The sequence below is a fragment of the Chenopodium album genome, chromosome 9, assembly GCF_948465745.1.
Source record: "Chenopodium album chromosome 9, dcCheAlbu1.1, whole genome shotgun sequence".
Taxonomy (NCBI): domain Eukaryota; kingdom Viridiplantae; phylum Streptophyta; class Magnoliopsida; order Caryophyllales; family Amaranthaceae; genus Chenopodium; species Chenopodium album.
In genome coordinates, this window is record NC_137842.1 from 55,687,545 (window position 1) to 55,712,485 (window position 24,941).

Consider the following 24,941-nt stretch of genomic DNA (forward strand, 5'->3'; position numbering starts at 1 on the left):
GAGTCCCCCTCCATGTGCAACATAATCTCCTCAACAATTGCTCTTTTCTGTTCTGCTGTCATCTCTCTTGTTGGTCTGCAATTGTGTTATAGCTCTTCTTGGTTTACATCATCATCTGCATCATACCCATCTGCATCATTATCTTCATGATGTTGGTCTTGTTTATGATCTGAATCAGACGACCATTGATACTCTTCTTGGATGAATTGTTCTTCGTTGAAATCATCTTCCATGAGCTGGTCCTGTTGAATTAACTCATCCATAAGTTCGTGTATGAACTCTGCCATGAGTCCCTTCTCTTTTTAAATTTTTTCAGGATTGCTTTTTGGTGATGAAGTGACGGCTGGTGGTTTTTGGACGGTCTTCAACGGAGCCTATTCCTGTAATTATTGAAGCTGCATCTACTAACACAGCTTTAGGAATTAGGATTTAACTAATCAACTTTTAGACGGTTGTAATTTGTTAGGACTGCCTGTATTTTGGATTTAGTAAACTAATTTCTGATGTGATGTTACTTGAATTAATTCTCCCCCCTCCCCAATTCCCCTAAAACTGATCTTTTGAAAATAGGGAATTGGAAGGGAAGCCCTGGTTTTATATAGGGCATTTTGTTTGAATTTAATGCAAAAATTTAAATTTTGGGGGAATTTGGTTAAAAATTTGAAATTTGGGGAAATTTTGGGAGGGAAACAAGGTGGCCAAAAAATTTTCCCACTACTTGCTTATGCTGCCAGGAAAAAGGGTGGGAACTTCCCACTACTTTAACAAAAGTACAAGGGCTTACAAAAATAAAAAAAAGGGAACCACAACTATTCCCTCCAATTTTATCTCCTAATTACATACCCTTTTTCTAATTCACCCCTTAAAAGTTTTGCCTCGGCCTCCGCAAACCCCCTCAAAGTTGCTAGTAAAGTGGACCGGAGGTAGTATTAAAAACACCAACACAAGTTAAAGTGGTTTATGTTAAAAACACCAACATAAGTAGTACTAAATAAGGGTAAAGTTGAACCAAAACCCTTAAAAGACAAAGTGATTAGAGAAAAGACAAACTTAAGTGACTGAATAGGAGATATATATAGATATTTACATATTCAAAAGTGTGAACAAATTATCACCCAAAATTATAGTAAGAAAAAACACTGCACATCATAGCTAAACCCCAAAACTATTGAAGCTATAGATGAACTAAGCCAATACTGTACTTCCTATCCACAGCCTAATAGCATCAAAATGCTCAAAAGAACATCAAAATTAGTTAATTATATAATTAGGTCTTTAGACATTACGCTGCTTCTTAACAATAGAACATGACATCCTTCACACTGTCCTTTATCTTAGGAAGGGCCTGAGCCAGAGCCTGTCTTTCTGCTGTCAAATCCTTGCCGCCACTAGTGGAACCGCTATCTGACAATGTTAGACCTTCAACATAATAACGAGCACGGAATGCCAAAAGATGTGCATAATAAGCTGGAGGGACTGCCAATAAAATTAATACAGAAAGTTATTGTTAGTCCTCAATACAGCTGTCGAAGAAACCAAGAATCTATACTTGTTGAAAACTTACCAATGGAGACTGAACGTGTGCACCTAGCAAACCTGTATAAACAAGAATTCAACACCCAATTTCAACACACAAAACACCATAAATCTTAGGAGTAAGTCAAGAAAACCAATTACAAGTAAGTGGACTATTACGTGTAACACAAGCTATTCGCCAGCAGCTGAAGTAAGTCTGCTGTAAAATTGTTCTCATCATACAGCACATGATAATGCGAGGGCCTGCTTGTCCCCTACATATGTCATTCACAAAGTTTCAGAAACTATTGAATAGGTAACCAGACAGTTAATGTATGGCCAATTTGGCCATGGCTAAAAAGTTTAAATCTACACAAAACACAACAAAAGTAAAGCAGAAACGCCGAAGAAATTCAACAACTAGAAAGGGTGGTTATACAAAAGCAAAAGTTGATTATACACGAAGTATAATTTATACTGTTTGTATCAAACAAAAATGTAAATAAACTGGTTCCTATGGTTAGTTTAACTCGAGAAATTAGCATGCATGGCTAGAGCCTAAAAGGAATTAACTGAAAACAAGAAACCTAAAAAGTTACAACAAGTTACCTGTATCCCAGCATGACTGCATAAATAGAAATCAAACTCTGATGGATGACAAATGTTAGTGTCAACCACAGTACCTGTGAGAGATATATGATCAGAGCACAATTCAAAATAAATATCTTAAGTTAAAAAAAAAAAAAGTCAATAAGATTTCTCGAGAATTGCATAAATTTTAGAGAAAGATAGCAAGTAAACCCGGAAGAATATTTCCACTCTTGTCCGTCATTCTATTATCAACAGGAAAGAGACGGGTGTGATGCCGCTTTTGAACAACCACAAATGTCACACGTGGAAGATAGCCCTCTTCCAAAGACGCACAGGCCTTCAAAAGCAACAAAAAAGAAAGACAGGTGATTCAACATGCAAAACCCAGCTACGAACTTCATGTCATTAATTTGTGTGATGACATTTCTTAGTCTGACAGCCTTTAAGGTAAAATTTCATACCTGCCAAATAGCATTCACTTCATGCAGCAGAACTTGAGAGAATTGGCCTTCACTAACTCCATCCCTACCCCATCAAATAAGGAGTCAGTGAGAAAAAAATCAAAATAATGGTTTAAACACACAAATCAGCAAACGATTATACCTAAAAAAGATAATCCTATCTGGTTTTTGCCTTGTATTTCTTAGGAAAGATATCAGCAATTCCCTACAACCAGAACAAACCAATCAAAAACCTCAAACTCGGATAATATAAACAGCAGGAAAAGTTTATAGATACTTTACCTAATCATTCCACTATGTACTTTTCCCTTCACTGGATCATCAACAACTTTATAAAGATCCTGGATAATCTCTTCCCGATGAGCCTGGGCAGAGACAAGCCCCTTGTACTTCGTCACTTCAGGCCAGTCCATTGAAGCAACTACCTGTGATAAACAGCATGTACATGGATAACAGCTTCCACCATGATAAACAAAGAGCAGAGGGTATATTAAGAACATTAAAATCCCTATGGAGGGAACCATACCGCTGCTATTGAGGCACTAGAATCCTCCCCTGGTGGAGGGTGGGTAACATCAGCACCAAAAATAATTGTTGGACGATCAGTCAAAAGAGGTATATTTCTCTGAACAGCATCAATCAAAACAGTATTCCTCCCCCCAGCCTGAGCGATTTGAGCATTTGCATGATGAGCATAAATAAACAAAAAGATGGGTACATAGATATACAATAAGCATAAGTCATAAGTTGCATAGTTACCTTCACATTGATTTTCAAAGCTACATTTTCCATGTACTGATTATTATTCTTGGCAGCCTGCCTGGGCTGACAACATTGAGAGACTATTCCCAACTCTGTTTCACATATTCTTTTTATAGTTCCTGCATGGCAAAAAAATAACCTAATTACTCCATACTATCAATCAACAACCCCATGTCAAAAACAAATCTAAAAAGTAATAATGGCCAAATACCGTAAGATCCACTTGAATCTGGCAATATTATGATCAACAACTGCAACTGTTGTTTGGCTTCAGTCCAGACTTGTAAAAGTGCTTTCTGAATCTGATTTGGATTAGCTACATGTATAGGAATACATGGCTTCTGAGTGAAAGTCTGGCAGCAAAATTAGGAAAAATCAACAAGAATATCATTGTTGTCAGGAAGAAAGTATTAGTTTAATACCAAAGCATATACTTTCATGCCATGAAAACATACCATCCCCTTGCTAGCGCACATGGCAACCAGACTTGTACAGAAAAGGTCCACTGCATTTAGATCCATTTTGTTTGAAAAACTGAGGCATGTCCAACGATTTACAGATGCACCATTAATCATTTTCTGCACATCCAAAACGACAGTCATAAATTTGATGAGGACTACGGCAAAAAGTCACCACCCCCCCCCCCCCCCCAAAAAAAAAAAAAAATCAAATCGTTACTTTATCAATCATATTCCATTGGCCAACTGAAGGAGCAACTTGTTTTTCTCTCCCACTGTCATGATACTTGAGCTTCAAAGGAAAAGAATATAATATCAGTATAGCATTTGGAATGTCAAAACTGCAAAACCCCATGGTGTTCAAAAATAAATTCTAATTAAAACAATCTACCATTGGAGGAGGCAGCACACGGGCATCAATAGTTGTACACATTTCAGAAATATTCATTCCAAACTCCTTGGTCATCTGATTTTCAGTATACCTATTGTCTTTGACCATCTTCAGACAACAGAGGCAAAGAACAAAGGATGAGTAATACTACCAAAAACTCTTAAAGACAAATTTCCAATTATAAAAATAGCTTGATTGAAAAAAAAATTACCTTCTTAATACTCTCCTCTCTTAACTCAGGTCGTTGGCAAGTTGCCTTGAGGAGAGCAGTCACCTGCCTCTCATTCAACTTCTTAGCATACTTTTGTCCATGGGCAATTTTGCAGACCTGTAGAGGAATTCACAAATGCCTATAATCAATATGCAAAACACAGGGAACAAAAACTATGCAGATGAAATAAAAAAAAAAAAAACAAAAAAAACACCTCCATAGGCACATAGTTAGGCCTGCTAGATGGCCCAGTTTGGATGCATGGTAAAAAAGGATGCTGAAGCTGAATCCCATACTTAGTTTTGAAATACTGGGAAACAGACAACTGTACTTTATCATATGTAAACCTGCAAACATGTTGACCAGAAAACGTTCAATGCCAGCTTTAGTAATTACGAACAAGAACCAGAGAAAGAGAATGAAAACACTGTGTCAAATATAACAATAATGAGCACCCCAAATAATCCAGAAAGATAGTTCGTAATGTCCTATCTGTGGGGTCTCTGCCACCAGAAAGGTAAGAGCAAATGTGCAGAAGAAACGAAAAGAAAACACAATAATACAATATGACTATTATGTAACATACTAAAACAAACACAGAACAAAAACACTAATCATCCATCAAAGGAAAAAGAGGGTCACAACTTCAGGCCAAAAAGTTAAAAAGGTGCAATCTTGGAACATACATCAGCTGGTTCGCAGGTTCACTTGAGACACCAGTCACTTTGCTGCGTTTTTTGTAGCTCAAATGAGTTAATTCCACAGTAAGCCCTTTCAATGCCCTCTTGACCTGTAAAAAAAACAGAGATATAGATAGTGCTCTTCCTCCGTTTTTTATTACTTGCTACACTTTGACTTTTACACTACTCAAATAATCCACTTTGACTATCTTTGATAATTAATAGACGGTTAGACACAAAAAAATAGTCACGTAGGATCTTGTTAAATTCGTCTCAATTTATACTTTCAAACTATCAAATTTTTATTTTAACTAATGCATTTGCAAGTGTGAAATGTTAAACATTGCAAGTAAAAAAAAAAACACTGAATATATAAAACAAATTACATATTACCAAGATCATATGGAAGTACCTTTACACGATTGGCATCATTAAGAGGCCTGTTAAGATCCCTCAAATTTAAGTACACTTGAACAAAATAGTGAACCATCATCGACTCATAAAATGGACGAGCAGACCCATCTACAAAAGCAATATTCAACAGCTCATAATCAGTCAATATAAAAATACTCATATAATGACAAAAGACAAACAAAAAAAATTTGCCAAGGTACACCTATGTTCAGAGAAAGACCCATTTGGGTGGGCCGAATGCTTTGATAGTAACCCCTCCAGTACTCTACACCATCTGCAAGGGGCCCTGAACCCAGCTTAACGGAAAAAAATGATCTCCCAATCACTGCATAACTACATAACAAGAGCAAATTCTCTAACCATCTCAACGAAACAAACAATGCACAGCAGCACAAGATTGTAAAAGTTTACAGCATAGAAGAAACAAAGCTTACTCATTAAGAGGCTTAGATGCACGCATAACAATATCAAGAACTTGGATGGCATCTTGAGGGGCCTCTGAAGTCCGACCACGAAGATATTCTTGCAAATTATACAGGCCAACCTTGGCAGCCAATTTGATCGCTACCTTAAATTTAGCAACCTCCCTGACAATCCATCCATTACCAGTCAGCTAAGATTAAGCAGGATATTGACAATACCAAGAGAGAAATATTACACAATCGAGATAAAGCTTACATTTCTGAACTGCCTCTTTTTTCACGTTGCATTTCAACAATAAATTCCTTAGTCGTGAAAGGCAAGGGACCTGCAGTATAGATGCTCTTGTTGCCATCATATGCTGGAATCCGACCCCCCAAAAATGCCTTGTGATCCTTCACAAGTTTATTCAAAATCTCTCTGCTAAAGTTCTTTGCGGTAACCTCTGGGGTTATCGACACCTGTTCCCAAATTTATAAAAAAAAAAAAAAAAAAAAAAAAAAAAAAAAAAAACACATTACCAATATGCTCTTTGGATTAAATCCTTTACATTAGAAGATAGGACAGAGAGGTCATTAAAGCAGCCATAGTTCACATCAGCGCATAAACTCCTATTCTTGAGTACTGTACTCTAATTATCCTACTCTGTCATTCAAGGACACACTTTAACCGATCTCTACCTTCTAATGTAACTCTTCCATGTTTTCCACAAAATCTATGAAAGGAAAGGCACACTAGTGAAAGCTAAAATTGAGAGCACAGACAACAGAACTAGAATTTACAAAACTAGAATAATCTCATTTCATAGCTCATTCTCTTGCAGTATACAATCCTTTCATTATGTACTATTTCCAAACTAGAATTTGTCACCGGTACAAGTATGTACGAATTCCTTGTCAAATACACACAATATCTGTAATTTACGAATCCCAATTCAAGAAGGGAGAATAGCTGACAAGTTCATGTCCTCAAAACCGCACCCTACTAACCCTAATACCCTTTAAAACATAAAGTGAAATTAACATAGAGCCCATAGCACGCACCCGAGCACACACGCCTACTAACCCTAATACCCTTAAAAAACATAAAGTGAAATTAACATAGAGCCCATAGCGCGCACCCGAGCACACACAGAAAAAAGAGAAGGAAAATAATAAACTACATGGGAAAAATCAAAGGAAAAATTTGCAATAAATGATAACCAGATTAAAGACTACGTGCAAGAGTAACCACAATTTCCACATTGATGACATGAGCACAGCTGAAAACATGAATATTGGTTTAAACTCCTAAATGTAGCTTCAAACAAAACACACAATCGCGCACACTCAAACAACTTAAGTGACCAAACAAAATAACCCCACATCCAAATCATGAGACTATTGGCACATCCGCATATACTCGTACAACAATTTGAAAAACACATCTAAACAATACCAAAAAAAAAAAATAGTTTTTTAGATTTCTGGGCAAAAAAACTGTGACATAAATACCATCAAAACCCTAAATTCAATTAATTTCATGCAAAAAAAACTGCAATCATCAAAATCACAACTGAACCGCTGATCTAAGCAAAAAACGCCAAAAAAATTGACAAAAATGAAAACAATTAAGAGGAGAGAGAAAGAATGATTACATCATAGTGATGAAAATCACTATTTTCATAAGCAAGTTGAACAACAAAGTGATTCGCCCTAACATTACACTTCGTTCCAACCCTTCCAAAACCAGGTCTTCTCGGAGGATTCAACGACTTGGAAGACCTAGGCGTCGGCTTAACACTCAACTCCGTCATCGCTTTATTCAATCCATCAACACTCGCCGCTTTCCAAATCTCTTCCGACAATACTCCCATACTCGGCGGTCGGAATCCTCCTCGGCCACCACCACCACCTCTTCCGCCGGAATCACCACGACCTCGTCCACCGCCATAATCTCCGCCGCGACCTCGTCCACCACCACGAACACCACCGTAATCGCCACCGCGACCTCGTCCACCACCACCGTAGTCACCACCACGACCACCACCATAATCGCCGCTGCGACCTCGTCCACCACCGTAGTCACCACGACCACCACCGTAATCGCCGCGACCCCGTCCACCGAATTCACCACCACGGCCGCGTCCTCCGCCGGTACCACTGCCGCCACGGTGCGACATTGTTGGAAAATTGAGAGTTGGAGTTGAATTACGAAAGAAAATGTAGAGAAAATATGATGAGAAAGAAAGAGAGAGAATTAAGGAAGTGAGAGAAAGTGAGGGAGAAATGTGTCGTTCTTAGTTCTTAAGTAATGAGACTAGGGAAACTGTATTGTTTTTATCTTTTGGACGATTTTACCCTTTATTTTTTTTGTTTCGCAATTTTTAATTTTTTTTTGGAAAAATTGTTTAGCAAGTTTCTTTACTCCGTACATAGTATGGGCTTGGCTTTTTATTTTTGGCGGTTTTTTTTCATTTTCCAATTTTTTTTTAATTTTATTTAATGATAATGATGGGGCAGTTGTGGCAATGTGGCTTTTGGAATTTTAGTACTATGGTTTTATCATTTTAAATTGGGGTTTAGGCTTTAATTAAAGTGTTAAGGTAAAAAATAATGTTAGAAAATTATTTCAAGAAATTACAATTGCGTCATTGGAATTTGCGTCATTGTGATGAAGTAAGCAAATTAAAATCATTCTCTAGAACTTTCATCTATACCAAAGTTCTTAGACATTTCCTACATCTATATTATAATTGTAGAGTCACTTAATGAGAGGAGTAAGTATTACCCACTACTAGGTATGGGTAATACTACCCAATACCACAGTATAATTTTTTTCTTTTTTGTTTTCTTTTTTTCCATTTCCTCTTCATCTTCTTCCTCCCTTAAATCCTTTACCCACCTCCATGGATAGTTCCCATTGCCGGCCAAACCTCCGCCCACCACACCTTCACCTCCTACAGCAAGAAACCCACTCCAACAGCTACTACCTCGCAACTACCTCCGTTAAAAATCAACGGAAATCACCCAAAAAAACATAAACAAAAAACGAGAGACACAAACTTATGGCTCTAGCCATTAAAATCGGTGAGTTTTATGCCGAAAATCGTTGAGTTCTGTCCCAATTGACGATGGTAGCCATTAAAATCAGTGAGCTCTATGCTGGAAATCGTTGAGTTCGGTCGAATTTGACGATGGTACCTGTTTGTCGATGCTCGGTTATTACTGATTTCTGTACTGTTATTATTAGTTTGTGTACTGTTATTCTTGGGTTGTATACTGATATTCTTAATTTGTATACTGTTATTGAGCGGATAGAGACTACATTTTTACAACATGGGTAAGTTTTACGCAATATTACATTTTTGCCCCTGGTATGGACCCAACGAGCCCATACCTGGTAGTGGTCTATCACTACTCTAATGAGAGCCCTCCAAATCCCCAGTCCTCAACTATCATGCATTCATGCATTTGAGATTTTATTTTATTTATTTATTTATTTATTCATTTAAGGAAAAAATAACTACCAATCCCACTACTTTATTATTTATTTTATTTTTTATCATTTTTTACCAAAAAAAAAAAAAAAATCAGTAACTACCCATTCACTATTTCTTTTTTGTTTTTGTTTTTCTTTTTTTTTTTTTTTTTTTTTTTTTTTTTTTTTTTTTTTTATGGGGGTAGTGGGCTACTACTAACATTTCACTTTATGTGTGTGTTTTTTTTTAGTACGTAGTATAACATATCAAAATAAATGTATTCTAAATCCCCAACCAAAGTTATTAAAATTGGAATTCTACTTTGAATCGGAAGGGGCTATCAGAATCGAATCGTAAAATCGAATCGTAGAATCGTAAGATTCTACCAACATGCATAATCAAGACGTCAAATATAAATTTAATTAAATATATTGAAATTATGAGTTTGAAACCTAATTATTGATAGATAATAGTCATTTAACCATTAAGCAATCAATACTTAACAATATTTATTTATAAAAACCTATATAAACATGTTTTTTATTTGTAAGGATTTCGCTAGTTCAGAAAAAATATGTAAAATCGGGTAGAATCGTAAATCGAATCGTATGATATATATGAATCGTAAAATCGTAAGATTCTAGGATTTAAATCGGGATTTTAATAACAATGTCCCCAACTCTTCAATTATAGTATTTTAAATCTCCAACCCTTCAATTATATGCATTTTTTTTAGGGACTACCCTCCAAACATGTTCCATTTCTTTAATCATCAAAAACAAAAAAAAAATATATACAGCACGTTTTTGTGCAATTGGCCTCAGCGAATAACTACTTGCAACAGAACAAAGTATATAACTCCTAGAGCAAGACACTAACCCATGACACTAACTGAGTTACACGAGTAACCTCTATAACACTGAACGAGTAACCTCTATAACTTTGAAAAAGTAAACCCCATAATAACATTGTATGGCCACCGACATAAAAGAGTAAAACCCCTGTTTTTTTAGCTTCTAAGCTTTGTTTAAAATATCATACTCCGTATTTCAGCATAGCACATCAGGTGTCAGCATATTATTAATACGATTATTATTAATACTCAGTACAACAGAGCTAATTAGGGTTCAACAGAACCCACCAGTCCAAAACCGACCATTATAGCTCAAGTCTAAATTACAACATCAAAAATCAATTTTTCACATTTTAAATATATTTTTTCTTATATATCCCGTGCATTTTGCACGGGTAGACTCTAGTTTTGTCTAAATTTAGGGTCTTTAATAGTCACGAGTGTTTACGGAGTAGGATTGTATATGTCGTTGTTAGCCGTTAATGTTTGTGTAAACTAATTTAAAACATACATTCTCATAATTAGAGTAGTAGTAAAAATTGAAGTACCAAAAGATGATTATTTTCTTCAATTAATGAACGAGTTTTTAATAGGGTTCTAATCGACCTTGTTCAAATATTGATCAACACATTGACATCCCTAAGTATTATTAATAGTATATATTTAAGAATTTATCCTTACTTTACTACGAAGCATTGTTTATTCTCAAAAATTATTGTCAGAATCTTCCATAGATTTATCAGTATATTAAATCAATCATCAATCACAATCAGGTCAATGAATAGTTCAAGTGGTTAGAGCTTTTTTTTGGCTCAAGAGTTCTTGGGATCGATTCTCATTGTCTTTATGCTTCTCTAAATATCCAAAAAAAAAAAATCACAATAAGTTTAGATAAGTTCCCTTAAATTCTAATAAGGGTTTGTTCTGTTCATCTTATTTTCACTCATTTCAAATAAGTTCATTTAATTTTATATAAGTTCATAAGGGTTACTGTAATATAAATTACAACCTAGGATGCATGGACACTTCATCCAATTGTCGTGTCCGTGTCGGACACCGTGTCAGATACCGACACCCGTGGGACACACGACGACACGTCTCGGACCGTATCCCACTATGATATAGGTTGTTCAACTTTTTTTGTTAAGATATTTTAAGTAGAGTAAGATAAATAAGGTAATTGTTAAATAATATGGGTGCCTTCATATTGTTATATGATACTATATAATCTTATGAGAGGACAAAATGACAAATACATGGTCAAAATCTTTTTTAAAGTATATTTTATGAATATTAGCATTCCGTACCCGTGTCCCTTATTTTGGAATAGACGTTTTACCGTATCCGTTTCATACTCGTATCCGTGTCCGTACCCATTCTTGTGCAACTTAGATTACAACTAAAATACCTTTTAATAATATCTAATAAGTTAAGATAAGTTAAAATAAGTTCAGATTAGTGAAAATCAAGTGAATAGAATACACCCAAAACAAACACTAAACAAAACAAAACAAAAAAAATAGTCCATTTTTTCTTTTTCTGTCTTTTCTCTCCTCTCTCTTCTAAGGTTTTAGTTTTTTGGGCCGTTTAGGCCGAATTGAAAATAGTCTTATTTCCGACCCTTTTTTCTTTAATTCAATTTAAGGCTTATTTGGCATCGTTTTTTGTTTTCAGTTTTTTTTTTTCAAGTGAATAAAACACATCCTAGAGTAAAAAGAGATCAAATAGGTAAAAATCAGGTAAAGAATGGAAAAATAATAAGTTATGAATAAAAGATAAGTTCAAATATGTTCAGAGTGCATTCTATTCACCTGATCTTCACTTCTTTAAAACTTAAATTGATAAAATTTATTTAATTTAACTGAACATATGAGACCTTATGTAAATTTATTTATTTGTAATATGTACTTGGGTAACCTTAGCTTCATCATAACTTATTTTTATGAATTTATCTAAAATTATTAGATCTTAAATAAGTGAAAATAAAGTGAACAAAATATGTCATTTCAATAAGTTCAATCAATCTAATAAGTTTTTTATAATTTCAATAATATCTAATAACTTCCAATAAATTCAATACTTGCTAATGAGTTAAATAAGTTCTAATAAGTTCATGTCTAATAAAGTGAAGAGAACTAGCACACCCTAATTAGGTTAAGAAACTTTTGAATTTGTTTCTTATTTGTTCTTAATTTTTTTTTATAAAAAATCATGGACTATTTGAGAAAAAAAAATCTTATAAATCTCAATCAATTTTTTGTTATATGATAAATATTCTTAAAAAAATATTTTTTTTTTTTTTTTTTGTGAAATTATAAAGATATTTGTTGATATTATCTTTTTCAAAATTTGTTAAAATCTTAAATGTATCTTCTATCATCAATCAATCAATCAATAATCCATCCATCAATCATCAATCAATAATCAATAACTATATAATAAAAGACACACGAGTTGCTTCAAAAAAAAAAAAAAAAAGACACACCAGCAATGACACGTGTCATCTCCTGGTGTATTGTTAGTTGTTCTTTTAATTTTTTTTGTTTATTAAACTCTAATAAAGAAACAAATCATATAAAAAATAATTCCCTAAGCTGTTTTAAAAAAATAAAATAAAAAGAGAGATAAAAAAGAAGCAACTAACCTATGGCGGCAAGAGATGGTGAATTGGTTATGCACTTATGCACCAAAAACAAGAAGGGGGGGAAGAAGAGAAAATGTGACAAAAATAAAACAAGAGTAATTGAAAAAAAAAATCAACTAATCAACCAACTATATACTAAAATAAAGATACATCAGCAATGACACATATCATCTCTTGGTGTGTCCTTAATTTTTTTTTTTTTTTTTATTAAATTCTAATAAAGAATCAAATCTTATAAAAAAATAATTTCCTAATCTACTTTCAAAAAAAATAAAATTCCCTAATCTTATACAATATAATTACTTTAAATAAAAAAATTTTGATTCTTTAACACAAATGTTTATATATCTATAAAAAAAATTCTTAACATAATTTTGATCAATTTCTACATCATTTTATATCCAACATATCTTTTATGATCATTCATTTTGATCCAATTTTGTCAACTATGTTTTTAGAATTTAATTTTTTGTTTATAAAAAATTAATTATAGGATAATTTAATTATGATTATTGAAAATTACAGTGCATGGCACAGGGACTAACCTAGTCAATAACTTAACTATATAATAAAAGACACGTCAGTAATGACACGTGTCATCTCTTGGTGTATCCTTAGTTGTTTTTTTTTTTTTTTTTTTTTGTAATTATTTTTGTTTATTAAACTCTAATAAAGAAACAAATCTAAGTTGTTTCCAAAAAAACATAAAAAGAGAGATAAAGGAGAAGCACCTAACCCATGGCGGCAAGAGATGGTGAATTGGTTATGCACTTATGCACCAAAAACAAGAAGGGGGAGAAGAAAAGAAAATGTGACAAAAATAAAACAAGAGGAATAGAAAAAATAAAATAAAAAAAAAAAAAAAAAATCAACCAACTATATACTAAAAGACACACAAGTAATGACACATATCATCTCCTAGTGAATCCTTCTTTTTTTCTTTTGTGGTCTCTGAAAAATATTGGGCATGTTTTTTTTTTTTTTTTTTTTTCTTTTTTTGGTCTCTTTGGATTTTTATTTTATTTTTGGAAATTTAAAAAATCTTATTAAATTCAATTGATTTTTTTCTAAATTTTCAGCTATGTCACTCTCTCTATTTCTTTCATTTTTTTTAATTTCTAATCTACATAATTTTGAATGAAATATTATGATTAAAATATCCCAAGCTACATATAACAGAAAAAATAGATACTCGTAACTATAAATTTGAAAATTAAAAATTGAGGCGAATTTAAAAAGGTTTCACGTGACTATATTTTGAATTATATATTGCAATAAATTTTGTATTCTAAAATAATACTTCTATACTTGTATTATTTGTTTTTTTGTAGTTTAGAGAGCCACAAGGGCGGAGGTGAGAATCGATCCCAGGATCTCCTGGAATCGGGAGGGAAGCTCTAACCACTTGAGGTATCCATCACTCTCATACTTGTATTATTTGTAGATATCACAAAATAATTCAATACCAAATTTATGTCACGATTTTGTAATAACAAATTATTCAAATTAATTTTACATGCACAGTTTTAAATACGAGTAACAAACTTTTCACATTGATGATTTTATTAACAGGACTGTCAATTTGCACATTGCTCGAGTTGTACATAGCGGGCAATAAATAAGATCACTAACGTCAAGGGGCTGCTATTGAAGCTTATAGTCCTGGAGTCCTGAACCTTAGCTTCAATAAAACAACCACAACCAAGGCTCTAGGACAGCTTGTTGCCTACTACAATTCTTTAGTAGCACTGGGTATCGTGGGGAATCCAATAGACAGCAACCTAAGCAGTGATCAGACTTGGAGAGGCAGGAGAGCTGTTTACGGACTTCTCTCTAAGTTAGCCACAAGCCATTAATCAGCAGAAGGCTCGAGGTGTTTCAATGAATATTATAGCCAAAATTTGATCTCGAAACAATATTTGGAATGCTCGCAGAAAGTCTGTGAAAAAGAGTTAAAGACGTGCCAAAGTCACAAGTAGATTGATGTTTCAAGCACTATAAGGAGAAATGCGAATGTTGAGTAGAGAAGCATGAACAAGTTGAGAACGAAGGCAAGCAAATCAGCAGTCAAGGTTGTAGACAAGGACATTCATCAATCAATTGAAGATACTTGTTACGGACTAATGATTTATGATACAAGTATGTGGCATCAATGCAACTCTTTGAGTTCAAGTACATTCCTTGCTGTTGGTTCTGTCATCTTCTGTGTCATTGTTAGCCCTGCATTTTTACGGATTACTGCACACTGCACTGTTTTAAATGTGTAATGGAGTGGAAGAAGTTTCTATCTACGAAAACCTCTTTGCATATAATACCACTTAACCCCTGATTTTTTCATTTACAGCATGTAAAAAGCAAGCTTAATTGTGAAAATATGAAAACCATGACCCTAATACTCTAATGATAGATGAAAATTCCGTTTGAACTTCAACTTTATTCGACCTGTCAAATTTAAAGATCATCTAAAATTAAGTGCTCCTTGCACAAGTTAATAACAAAGCAAATTGCATACATATAAGCCTAGTTTTTGGACAGCACAGAAATATTATATCGGACAGCAAGTTCAGAAACAAGCAAAAATTAGGAATGCCAATTTTTTAATATTGAGTTGAAACAATACAAAGGTACCTATGCTCAGACGAACCATATCAAATCTATTTACTTGTACGTTTGAAAGTTACCGGCCAAAGATCATTGTTCAGGAAATAATTTTTTCATCAGACCTGGACTAATGAAGTACAGATACTGACTACCAAAATCATCTAATTGCCCCATCTATCTTGCTTGATCAAGCTCAATTTGTCACCAACGTTCACTGTTACTATCACGACACAATTATCAGGATGCTGTATTTGAGCAAACCTATAAAACCTCTTATTTAAAACAACCTGAAGATCTTTCTAAATCAAATTCCCATTCTCATCAAACCCACCATTCAAGAAAACAATCTTATCTATCTGAGCCAGCTAAATAAAACGCCATAGGCTGATTCTTAAGCATTTTATACGTATGCTTAGTAAGACTCAAGTTGGTAAAATTGTAGTACTTGCATGTTATAAACCGTCTAATTCAATTTGGCAATGACAAAACAAAAAGTTTCCCAAAAACAAAAAGTTTCCCCGTCCTTTTGTTGTTTTCAGTCTCACCAGTTATTACTGAATACATCAATAATGACAAATTTCTTAATTTCTTAATGCCATTAGAGCCAATATGATTTGATCAATTCTAAAGTAAACCAATATGATATGATCAATTCTAAAGTAAGCCAATATTTGTTAGAATAAGAAAAACAAGACATAGCATTGTCACGAGTTGACAGCTTCAAGCTTAGAAAAATTGGTCACCAGTTTACAAGCAGGCAACAGGACATGAAGCAGTCCACAGGTTGCTATTTAAAAGATGCTCTTTCTGTTTATGATTTTCATTTCACAATAGCAATAACCCATTAAACCTCAGCATTTCAGAGTAGAGACATGGTCAAAACCTTATGCACCATGGTCTATAGAGTAGAGACAATACACTACTATGGACAATAACCCTTTTGAACTGCTTTCAACCTTTAAGCCATTATACAAAAGTTCAACAAATCATTTAAAAGACGCTAGATCAAACAATACATAAAGTTTCTGACAAGATCAAAATATAACACAGATCAAAAAGCATAATATAGAGTTGAGGCAAAAATAATCACGATTCCACCATTTTGAGACAAAAAAAGTTGAGAGAAATCTCGACATACTTTAGAGTAGAACATACAAGCTGCTATAAGTCTCAAAATCTCTCACTAAAGCTATGCTAACTGGAGTAGACAAGTAACAAAACAAGTTAATAAGGAAAAGAATTTTCGATAGTTGCAAAGGAAGTTGCACCAAAAAGAAAACTGCTCCACCAGTGTATACAACATCCTCAATATAATTAGTTCCTTATTTCTTCTTTCCAGCTTCTGCAGCTTTAGTCTGCCAAAAAAAAACAAGACATGGGTTAGAAAAATGAGTACAGCATTTTGAAAATTTGAAAAGAGTAGACTCCATAGCATGAAAGGGTTATGTATACAAGGGAGACAAAGCTCAACAGAACATACGGGAAGATATTAGTTAAAGAGAAGACAATAAAAGTGCTTTGTCCTACCTTCTTAACACCACGGATCTTCTTAGCTCTGTTCTTTCGCTCCTTCATTTGTTTCCTCGACTTCTCAACCTTGGTGGCCAATCCATTCTGCACAAAAGAAAAGGGAAGGAAGGTGAATCAGAGCAACATACAGAGTATGAGAGTAAAGCACAACTACTCGTACCCCATTTCCATGGATAAAATAGAAGAGAAAAGGATCAATCAAAATTACCCTGATCAGCCTGTACTTGGGCTCGTACTTCTTAGCGCTATCAACAGAATCATAAATCAAACCGAAACCAGTTGATTTACCACCTCCAAAATGAGTACGGAACTTGAAGACGAAGATAGAGTTTGTATCATTCACATCATACATTCTAGCTAATTTTTCCTTCAACTCAGCCTATCAAAAAGAAGATTGTGATAAGACATTCAGCAAGCAAAGACATTACAAATTCACATCACACTAAAGACAGTAAAGCTACAAATAAATATTACACAGCTTTTGCAGTAATATTGGAAGACACAAGTGTAGAGTAAGGTTATGTTAACAGAAGCAACATACATTCATCGTGGAACAATGTTCTTCAAAAATGTACATTTAGAAATCGAGGGAAAATAACTGAAAATCCAACAATAGACAAACAAAACTTCTAATTGGAATCATTTACGAAGGTGAGTATTGCAGTGTCCACCACTGATTGATCAATTTCCAAAAAAAGACCACGACAACTGCAACACGTAGAGTAATAAACTAGCGGCATTATAATTGCAAACATTAACAAGCTACTGTATTAACAATTCAGAGGATTAGGAAAGCAACAATTACCATGACCCATTGGCTACACTATACATATAGTAAGTTAGTAGCCACTGCTTAATACCAATATGCTTCGTTTGGCATTGCTGTGGTTCTCTCTTTTTTGGTTTTTTGTTTTCTAAAAGTATATGATATGTGTCCCAAAATGAATCAAAAATTATATAAACTTGCTAAAATTATGATAAATTTGAAAACCGACATCAGAAAAGTGGAAACACCTTATTCTTGTTTCCTGTTTTTTGGTTTTCAAAAAATCAGAAAACTGATAACCAAAACTGATGCCAAACAAGCCCTAAATTGACTACTTTAAAAATGACATAATATTCATAAACAAATAATGTAAGGCTTCAGCACACTTGGTTCCAGCATAATCAAACATCAGTACTAATCAATTACAATTACCATATTAATGTTGCAAATTACACAAAATATGAATGTTGCAAATTACACAAAATATGAATGTTGCAAATCACACGATATACTAATTATTATTAATGTTGCAAATTACATGTTTGTAAAAATTAATTCAATTGTTGAAGTAAATTAAGGGGTACTGATTTTAAATTAGCAAAAAAAAAAAAAAAAAAAAAAAAAAAAAACACCACCATCATCAAAGAAAATGCGATTTAAAATCGAGAAAATAAGATGATACCTTGGAAACATTTGCGCGACCAGGATGAAGAACATCGATGACCTGAAAGATAAATTAGGGTTTAAGTATTAAGAAATCAAAAATTAATAATTTAAGGAATCAAAATGATAAATAAAAAAGAAAAGAAAATGGAATGAAAACTAACGAATTGCTTCCTAGAAAGAAGACGATTAGTCATGAACTTGCGAGTCCTGAGTGTAACTGCCTTTTCCGCCATTGTTGATTTCTCTCAACTCTTTCACTCTCTCTCTCCTCTGATGCAGGTACTTGCGGCTGTTTTTCCAAAGAGAGTGTGCAGAAAAGAAGAAGGTGGATAATTTAGTACGAACTAGGGTTTGCTTCTTTGTGTTTTTTGGGTTTTTTAAAAATAATTCTTTCGGGCCTCTTGTTTGAGCCCAATGTAGGACATTAATGGGGTGGGCCGTGAGAGAATCTGATCCGATTGACCCGATCCGTGATCCGATTCGAAATAGGATATCTAATCCTATAAATTGTTCTATACACCCGGGTGTATCGTGCACATATGACTATTTGCTCTTATTTTGATTATTCTCATTTTGATAATTGTTTTTCATTCAATCATCAAATGAAGAACAAAAACTAACCTTGGGGTTAGTTGGGATACGGTACACCCAGGTGTATGTAACAATCTCTCATCTAATCCAATTTTCTAAGGATTGGATTTGTTTGGCAAAAAAACAAAGGCATTTCTACTTTTCTATATTCAGTTTTTAAAATTATCTTTATTTAAATAAGTTTGACCAGTGCTTCATTATACGATAATATATCATTTGATTTTGAAAAACAAAAAAAAAACGACAGTGATACCAAACAAACCCTTATATTTCAGATTTGCTTTTAAAATTTTCAAATATTCTAATTTACTCCGTTAATTTTTAAGAAAAATTAATATCTTTAAATTAAAATATTATACAACCACCTACCAAAAGTTTTGGATATTCGAAATGTCTAAGAAAAATTAGATACACAATAAGAAAAGCAAAGGTTTGAATATGCATTTTTTAGATCGGGATCTAATTAATTTTTCTCGATTCGAAATTTTTCCTTTTTTATTTTTCAAATCGAATCAGATCGGAAATATGGTAGCTTGTTACTCCATACTACTTTTGTTTCACGATATAAATCCCATATTCTTGTTCATCGTCTCCAGAAATATATACAACCGTATGGATAAAATTATCTTAACACTTTATAAAAGTGCGAAAGTCAAATTACTAATCATTTCCAAAAATATGAATAGTGTTTTTGCCATATTGACATTTATTATTTTAAAAAAATCTTGTTTTTTTCCAACTGTTTTGTTTCTTTTGCATTCAATTTATGTTAGGAAGAGTGTTTCCTCGAAATAAAATAAAAAGTAAAATAATACCAATCTACTATTCACACTGTACACTCTACGTTCTTAGAGCATTGCCACTAATGGGCATTTTTTTGGTTGCCCAATCTCTCTCTAACCACTTTCTCACTCCTCCTCCCCATGGGCATTTTCTTGGTCATTTTTATTCTACACCAATGGTCAAAAATTATAATCCCCACCATTCTCTCTCCTATTTTTAACCCTATACCCCACCAATATTTATCTCTCCTACACATCATTAAATTTGTAATTTAGTATTTCTTAATTTTATTGTTAACAAAATTTTGTATTGATTAAATTATTTATGAGTAGTACAATATTAATTATTTTTAATATTAATTTTTGCAAAATGTATTTTTTAATAAAATAATAATATTTATTCTTAACTAAATTTTTTTATTGATTAAATTATTTATGAGTACAATATTAATTATTTGTGTCATTATTTTATGCGAAATTTCATTTTTCATTAGTACAACATTAACGATTACAACATTGGAACATAATGATCGTACACCAATCATACAAACTAAATAAATTAACGATTACAAAACTATTTATTCATTACGACCGTATTTTTGCCAAATATGCTCAACTAAATCATCTTTCAAAGAAAAATGGGTTTGGCTATCACGCAGGGTAATTCTTCTTTGAATATACGCGTCAAAATCAACGTTTGGTGGTCGGCCAACGTCAAATTCGAAAGGCTCGTTGTTATTCACTGTGGCACTTGTACTCGGACCGGACCTTGCTCTATGAAGCTGAGGGCGATCTTCTTCGTAATACCTTCAAAACTTCGGCACGAGTGTAATTGTGTCGTTCATCCTCGACAATCATGTTGTGCATAATGATACAAGCATTCATTATGTCGCTCAAAATGTCTTCGTCGAAAGCAAGTGAGGGTTGTCTTTCCGAGCTGCAGCTTGTTTATCTGCAAATAACTTGTCCTTCTGGAGTTGAGGATATGTGATACCTTGTATAAATGTTGCCCAGTTCGGATATATACCATCTGTTAAGTAGTATCCCATGTTGTACTCATGGACGTTTACCATAAAACTAATTGGTGGTGCCCGACCTTTCAAAACATCGTCAAACACCGGAGAGCGGTATAGGACGTTAAGATCATTACAAGAGCTGGGTATTCCAAAAAATGCATGCCAAATCCATAAATCTTGATCCGCAACAGTTTCGAGGATAAGGGTTGCATTCTTGCTACGACCTGCGTATTGTGCTTTCCAAGCCATAGGACAGTTCTTCCACTCCCAGTGCATGCAGTCGATGCTACCGATCATGCCCGGGAATCCACGCATTTCATTTTGGTGAAGGATTCTCCTTAAATCTTCATCTGTTGGACTTCTTAAGTACTCGGCCTCAAAATGCTTGATCACCCCTTGAGTAAAATTTTGCATTGATTTTCTAGATGTTGTTTGACCCATGCGTATGTATTCATCTACGGCATCCGGAGCAACACCGTACGCTAACATTCTTATTGCAGCGGTGCATTTCTGCAGAGGTGATAAGCCAAGCCTACCAGCTGCATTCCTACGTTGCTGGAAGAACGGATCGCCCTCAACCACTTTATTCATAATCCGACAGAATAAAGGTTTGTGCATTCGAAATCGCCGACGAAACTGATTTTCAGAATACACAGGATTTATTGCGAAGTAATCATTGTACAATTGCAAATGCCCTTTCTCCCTTTCTCTATCTCCCCTATGCTGCGGGACTGTTTCATCTTCATTTACAATTTCGGTCTCGGATGGAGGTGGTTGAGGAAGCATTATGTTAGGTAAGTGATTTGTGACAAATTCGTCAACTAGATTATCAAATTCCGCATATTGATCTGAATCAGAAGAATTTGAGCTTGAGGTTGAGCTTATGGAAAACATTTTTTGTGTTTGGTTTTTGAATGTTTTGGTGTTGTGGATCAATTTATGGATTTCACACCTTTAAATAGAAAATGTTATCAGTGCATGTCCTTCAACTGAGTGTGAACTGACTACTCAATGTATAGTAAAAACAAAATACATGAGTACTCAATTCTTAATAATCAATACCAATGTTTGTCATACGGTTGAAGTTATGTATGAAATGACTACTCAATGCTTGTATAAAACAAAAACTACAATTGGACTTGACTACTTTTTGGGATTTGACAGTTCAATGGTTGATAAAACCAACCACTTGGCTCATAATTGTATAAGACAAAATCTACACACAGTAGCTAGTACTTCACTCATAATTGAACAAAATATATGAAAATGTAATATAATTTGATAAATTTTTGGAACATAATTAATAATAAAAAGTAATTCATTGCAACATAAAATAAACAAAATACTTGAAATCATAATGCATAATAAACTACTCTACTTTCCACCATACACTTCTTGAATTAGTTCCTCCTTCCACGCTTCTTCAGTTGGTGTAAGTGGCGTCGTTTTGGACATAATTGCTTGCAACATATCAAATTTCATCTTCTTCTCTTGTAATTCGACCTGTTTGTTTTTCCTCTTTTCCTTTTCCCTTTCAAGCTCCAACCTTTGCTGCCGTAAATTTGCCTCAAAGCTTCTAACTTCAGTACAAGCCTGTATCTGTTCACCAATACTTAAAATTGCACTATCATGAGCAATAGCTTTTCCCTTACGCTTAGCCTTTGCTTTTTTTACCCCGTCGGGTCTAGGTATACCTCCTGATGAAAACCCACCAACGGGAACATCTCCTTCAGCTTCACTGTCAGTTCTCGATCTCTTTCCACTTCCACTGCTATCCTCGGTGTCCCCTTCCGGACGCAGTTGACAATCCTGTCGTTCCTTTAGTGAGAATGCCCATCTGAGTTTCGGCCTCCACTTTGGGTCATTCTTTATCATTTCCCAAGCGTGGGGAAAAACAAAATTGTGTGGTGGTTTGGCTGATATATGGAACAACTTCGAGGCCTTTTGAATTCGATCAACTTCGTTGAATCCACTTCCAGTTAACGGACCCGCTTCATCATAACAACTTGTCCATAACAGTACATCTGCCGCCATCCTTCTCCAACGGTTCTCCAAACTCTTCGCATTTCTGGGTGGTAGTATTTCTGGCTTCTTAGCTTGAACCATGTCGTACGCCGCAGATATTTGTCGCCAAAGTTCAGCTGCTTTCATGCCCGTACCCACTATCGCATTTCCACTGTATTTTAAATATAGCCCAATAAGAGCTTCATCTTCTGCGACTGACCAAATACGACTAGCTTTAGCGAGTTGTTGGTTGGAACCCACCCGCATTCTTTGAGTCGACGGAGGGTATTGAGGTGTCTCAGACACATTTTCTTCTTGGCTATCATCGTACTGAGAGTTACTTCCTTGGTAGACAGGAGGTGATTGCTCGTAATCAGTGTTTTCAGTTGGAATTTGTGGAGGTATTTCAAGTTGTGGAGGTATTTGTTGTTGTGGAGGATTTTGCAGAGAGGTGTTGCTCAATCTTTGTAGGAAAAGTTGAAATTGAGGTTGATTCATGAAATTCTCATCAAAATCATTACAATTTTGAGAAAGTATTGAGTAAAAGGGGTTATTGGGATCCATATCTATTTTTTTTGATTAATTTCAAAAACTAACACAATAATAACAATAATAATAATAACTATAATAATAATAATAATAATAATAATAATAATAATATTATTATTAATAACAAAAATAATAACGAACAACAATAATAATATTAATAAGCTAAAATAATAACAATAATAATTATACTTCCAATAATAATAATAATAATAATAATAATAATAATAATAATAATTATTATTATTATAATTATAATAATAATAATATTTATTTTAATAATAATAATAATAATAATAATAATAATACTAATATTAAAAGGATGACTAATTATGAGGGAGAAATTGAGAGAAAATGTAAATACAACAAATTTATGTGAATTTTGGAAATATGAAAATATAGGCAAAATGGGTCGGAATTTTTTTTTCTAGCCGTTGGTAAATTTTTATTTTTTATTTTTTAATTTTATAAGCACAAAATACCCGTTACAAAATTGTTACCGTTGCAATTATCAGGAATTTCCTGATTGGTCCAACTCACCTGACAGGACGCGTGTCAGCGCCTGATTGGGCGTGCTGACGCGCCTGTCAGGGCTGCGAATATAATTTTTTTTTTGCTTTTCCTACCCTCAAAACGCAGCGTTTTGAGGTAAGCTTAGCAAAAAAAAATTAAAATGCAGCTATGCACGTGGGGCCCACTTCTTCTTGGTCAGTTTTTTAATTTTGCCGAAACTTTGATCAAAAATTGATTTGCCCATGGGCATTTTTAATTTAGACCATTGATGGGGAGTTATTTTTTTTTATTAAACCCCAAAAACTACCCATGGGCATTTTTCTCCCCATTGGTGGCAATGCTCTTATAGTCTCATTTTGATTGGCACATTTGTCAATGCATTACTTTTTTTTTTATTATTAAGGATTGTTTTTTTTTTGGTAATAAATAAAATTTATACAAATCTACAAAGAGATTTAGGGCCTATTCTCTTACGTTGAAATTCAGTTCAGTTCAGCTCAGTTCAGTTCAGTTCAGCTCAGTTCAGTTCAGCTCAGTTCAGTTCAGCTCAGTTCAGTTCAGTTCGGCTCCTAATTTCCTTCTCTTATAAAATATTCATTTCAATCCAGTTCAGTTCAGTTCAGCTCAGTTTAGTTCTGTTCAGTTCAGTTCAGTTTAGCTGAGTTCAGTCAATGAGAACAGTCCCTTATACATAACAAATATATGACATTATTCTTAAAGTGCCTACCACTATGAGTTGCAGACTAAAATAATACTACTTTTTTTTATTGTTATCTCGCAATTAATACTAGATCCGATAAATATCAATTTAGACCAATTATATCAATAATTATCTGACGATAAGAAGCATGTGTGTGTATGGGTGTACATAAACAGAACCGGATCTGAAAATCGATCGGAACTGTCCTGTCTCTGTCCTTGAAATTCAAGAATTCCGGGTCCGGTCCGGATCAGGTCTAAAACCGGGGTTTTTAGGTCCGGACTTGAAACCCGGTTAAATTGTATCTTTATTTTTTAAAAAGCTTTTTTTTCAAAAATCAAAACAGGTCATTAAGCAACGGGTCTA

At 34.0% G+C, this 24,941-nt stretch overlaps 4 protein-coding genes across 5 annotated transcripts; all 4 read right to left on the bottom strand.

Annotated features, from left to right (window-relative positions):
• Positions 1-1,050: 1,050 nt before the first annotated feature.
• LOC145558587 (protein argonaute 5-like) lies at positions 1,051-8,211 on the bottom strand. 2 transcript variants are annotated; one of them, XM_081619875.1, is made up of 22 exons: positions 7,540-8,211; positions 6,162-6,364; positions 5,918-6,070; positions 5,686-5,816; positions 5,482-5,591; positions 5,076-5,179; positions 4,604-4,736; positions 4,390-4,506; positions 4,179-4,286; positions 4,008-4,079; positions 3,785-3,907; positions 3,541-3,682; positions 3,327-3,448; positions 3,094-3,231; positions 2,850-2,992; positions 2,710-2,772; positions 2,568-2,631; positions 2,317-2,443; positions 2,125-2,198; positions 1,696-1,790; positions 1,565-1,596; positions 1,051-1,476 (listed from the first exon to the last, which is right to left on the bottom strand). In XM_081619875.1, exons 1-22 carry the CDS (start codon positions 8,062-8,064, stop codon positions 1,295-1,297), a joined length of 2,961 nt encoding a protein of 986 aa, XP_081476001.1. In that variant the 5' UTR covers positions 8,065-8,211; the 3' UTR covers positions 1,051-1,294. The 2 variants fall into 2 exon arrangements, with proteins under 2 accessions (XP_081476001.1, XP_081476002.1); XM_081619876.1 differs by lacking the exons at positions 1,051-1,476; positions 1,565-1,596; positions 1,696-1,790; positions 2,125-2,198; positions 2,317-2,443 and having other exon boundaries at positions 2,570-2,634; positions 2,712-2,772.
• Positions 8,212-16,532: 8,321 nt separating this feature from the next.
• On the bottom strand, positions 16,533-18,740 carry LOC145559911 (small ribosomal subunit protein eS24z-like). The gene is made up of 5 exons (XM_081621187.1): positions 18,585-18,740; positions 18,440-18,481; positions 17,200-17,370; positions 16,989-17,075; positions 16,533-16,816 (listed from the first exon to the last, which is right to left on the bottom strand). Exons 1-5 carry the CDS (start codon positions 18,654-18,656, stop codon positions 16,784-16,786), a joined length of 405 nt encoding a protein of 134 aa, XP_081477313.1. The 5' UTR covers positions 18,657-18,740; the 3' UTR covers positions 16,533-16,783.
• A 1,949-nt stretch (positions 18,741-20,689) lies between these two features.
• Positions 20,690-21,706, bottom strand: LOC145557751 (uncharacterized). Its single transcript, XM_081618922.1, has one exon. It carries the CDS (start codon positions 21,704-21,706, stop codon positions 20,690-20,692), a length of 1,017 nt encoding a protein of 338 aa, XP_081475048.1.
• A 480-nt stretch (positions 21,707-22,186) lies between these two features.
• Positions 22,187-23,380, bottom strand: LOC145557752 (uncharacterized). The gene has a single exon (XM_081618923.1). It carries the CDS (start codon positions 23,378-23,380, stop codon positions 22,187-22,189), a length of 1,194 nt encoding a protein of 397 aa, XP_081475049.1.
• Between the last annotated feature and the right edge of the window lie 1,561 nt (positions 23,381-24,941).

What these genes read in the sequence shown, in the direction of transcription:
- LOC145558587 (XM_081619875.1), bottom strand. Translation starts at nt 8,064, where the DNA reads ATGTCGCACCGTGGCGGCAGTGGTACCGGCGGAGGACGCGGCCGTGGT. An exon ending in GAACCTGCGAACCAGCTGAT is followed by an intron (nt 4,737 to 5,075) that starts GTATGTTCCAAG and finishes ACATGTTTGCAG; the next exon opens with GTTTACATATGATAAAGTAC. An exon ending in CACACGTTCAGTCTCCATTG is followed by an intron (nt 1,477 to 1,564) that starts GTAAGTTTTCAA and finishes TTTTATTGGCAG; the next exon opens with TCCCTCCAGCTTATTATGCA.
- LOC145559911 (XM_081621187.1), bottom strand. Translation starts at nt 18,656, where the DNA reads ATGGCGGAAAAGGCAGTTACACTCAGGACTCGCAAGTTCATGACTAAT. An exon ending in CCAAGTACAGGCTGATCAGG is followed by an intron (nt 17,076 to 17,199) that starts GTAATTTTGATT and finishes TCTTTTGTGCAG; the next exon opens with AATGGATTGGCCACCAAGGT. An exon ending in AGATCCGTGGTGTTAAGAAG is followed by an intron (nt 16,817 to 16,988) that starts GTAGGACAAAGC and finishes TTTTTTTGGCAG; the next exon opens with ACTAAAGCTGCAGAAGCTGG.
- LOC145557751 (XM_081618922.1), bottom strand. Translation starts at nt 21,706, where the DNA reads ATGTTTTCCATAAGCTCAACCTCAAGCTCAAATTCTTCTGATTCAGAT.
- LOC145557752 (XM_081618923.1), bottom strand. Translation starts at nt 23,380, where the DNA reads ATGGATCCCAATAACCCCTTTTACTCAATACTTTCTCAAAATTGTAAT.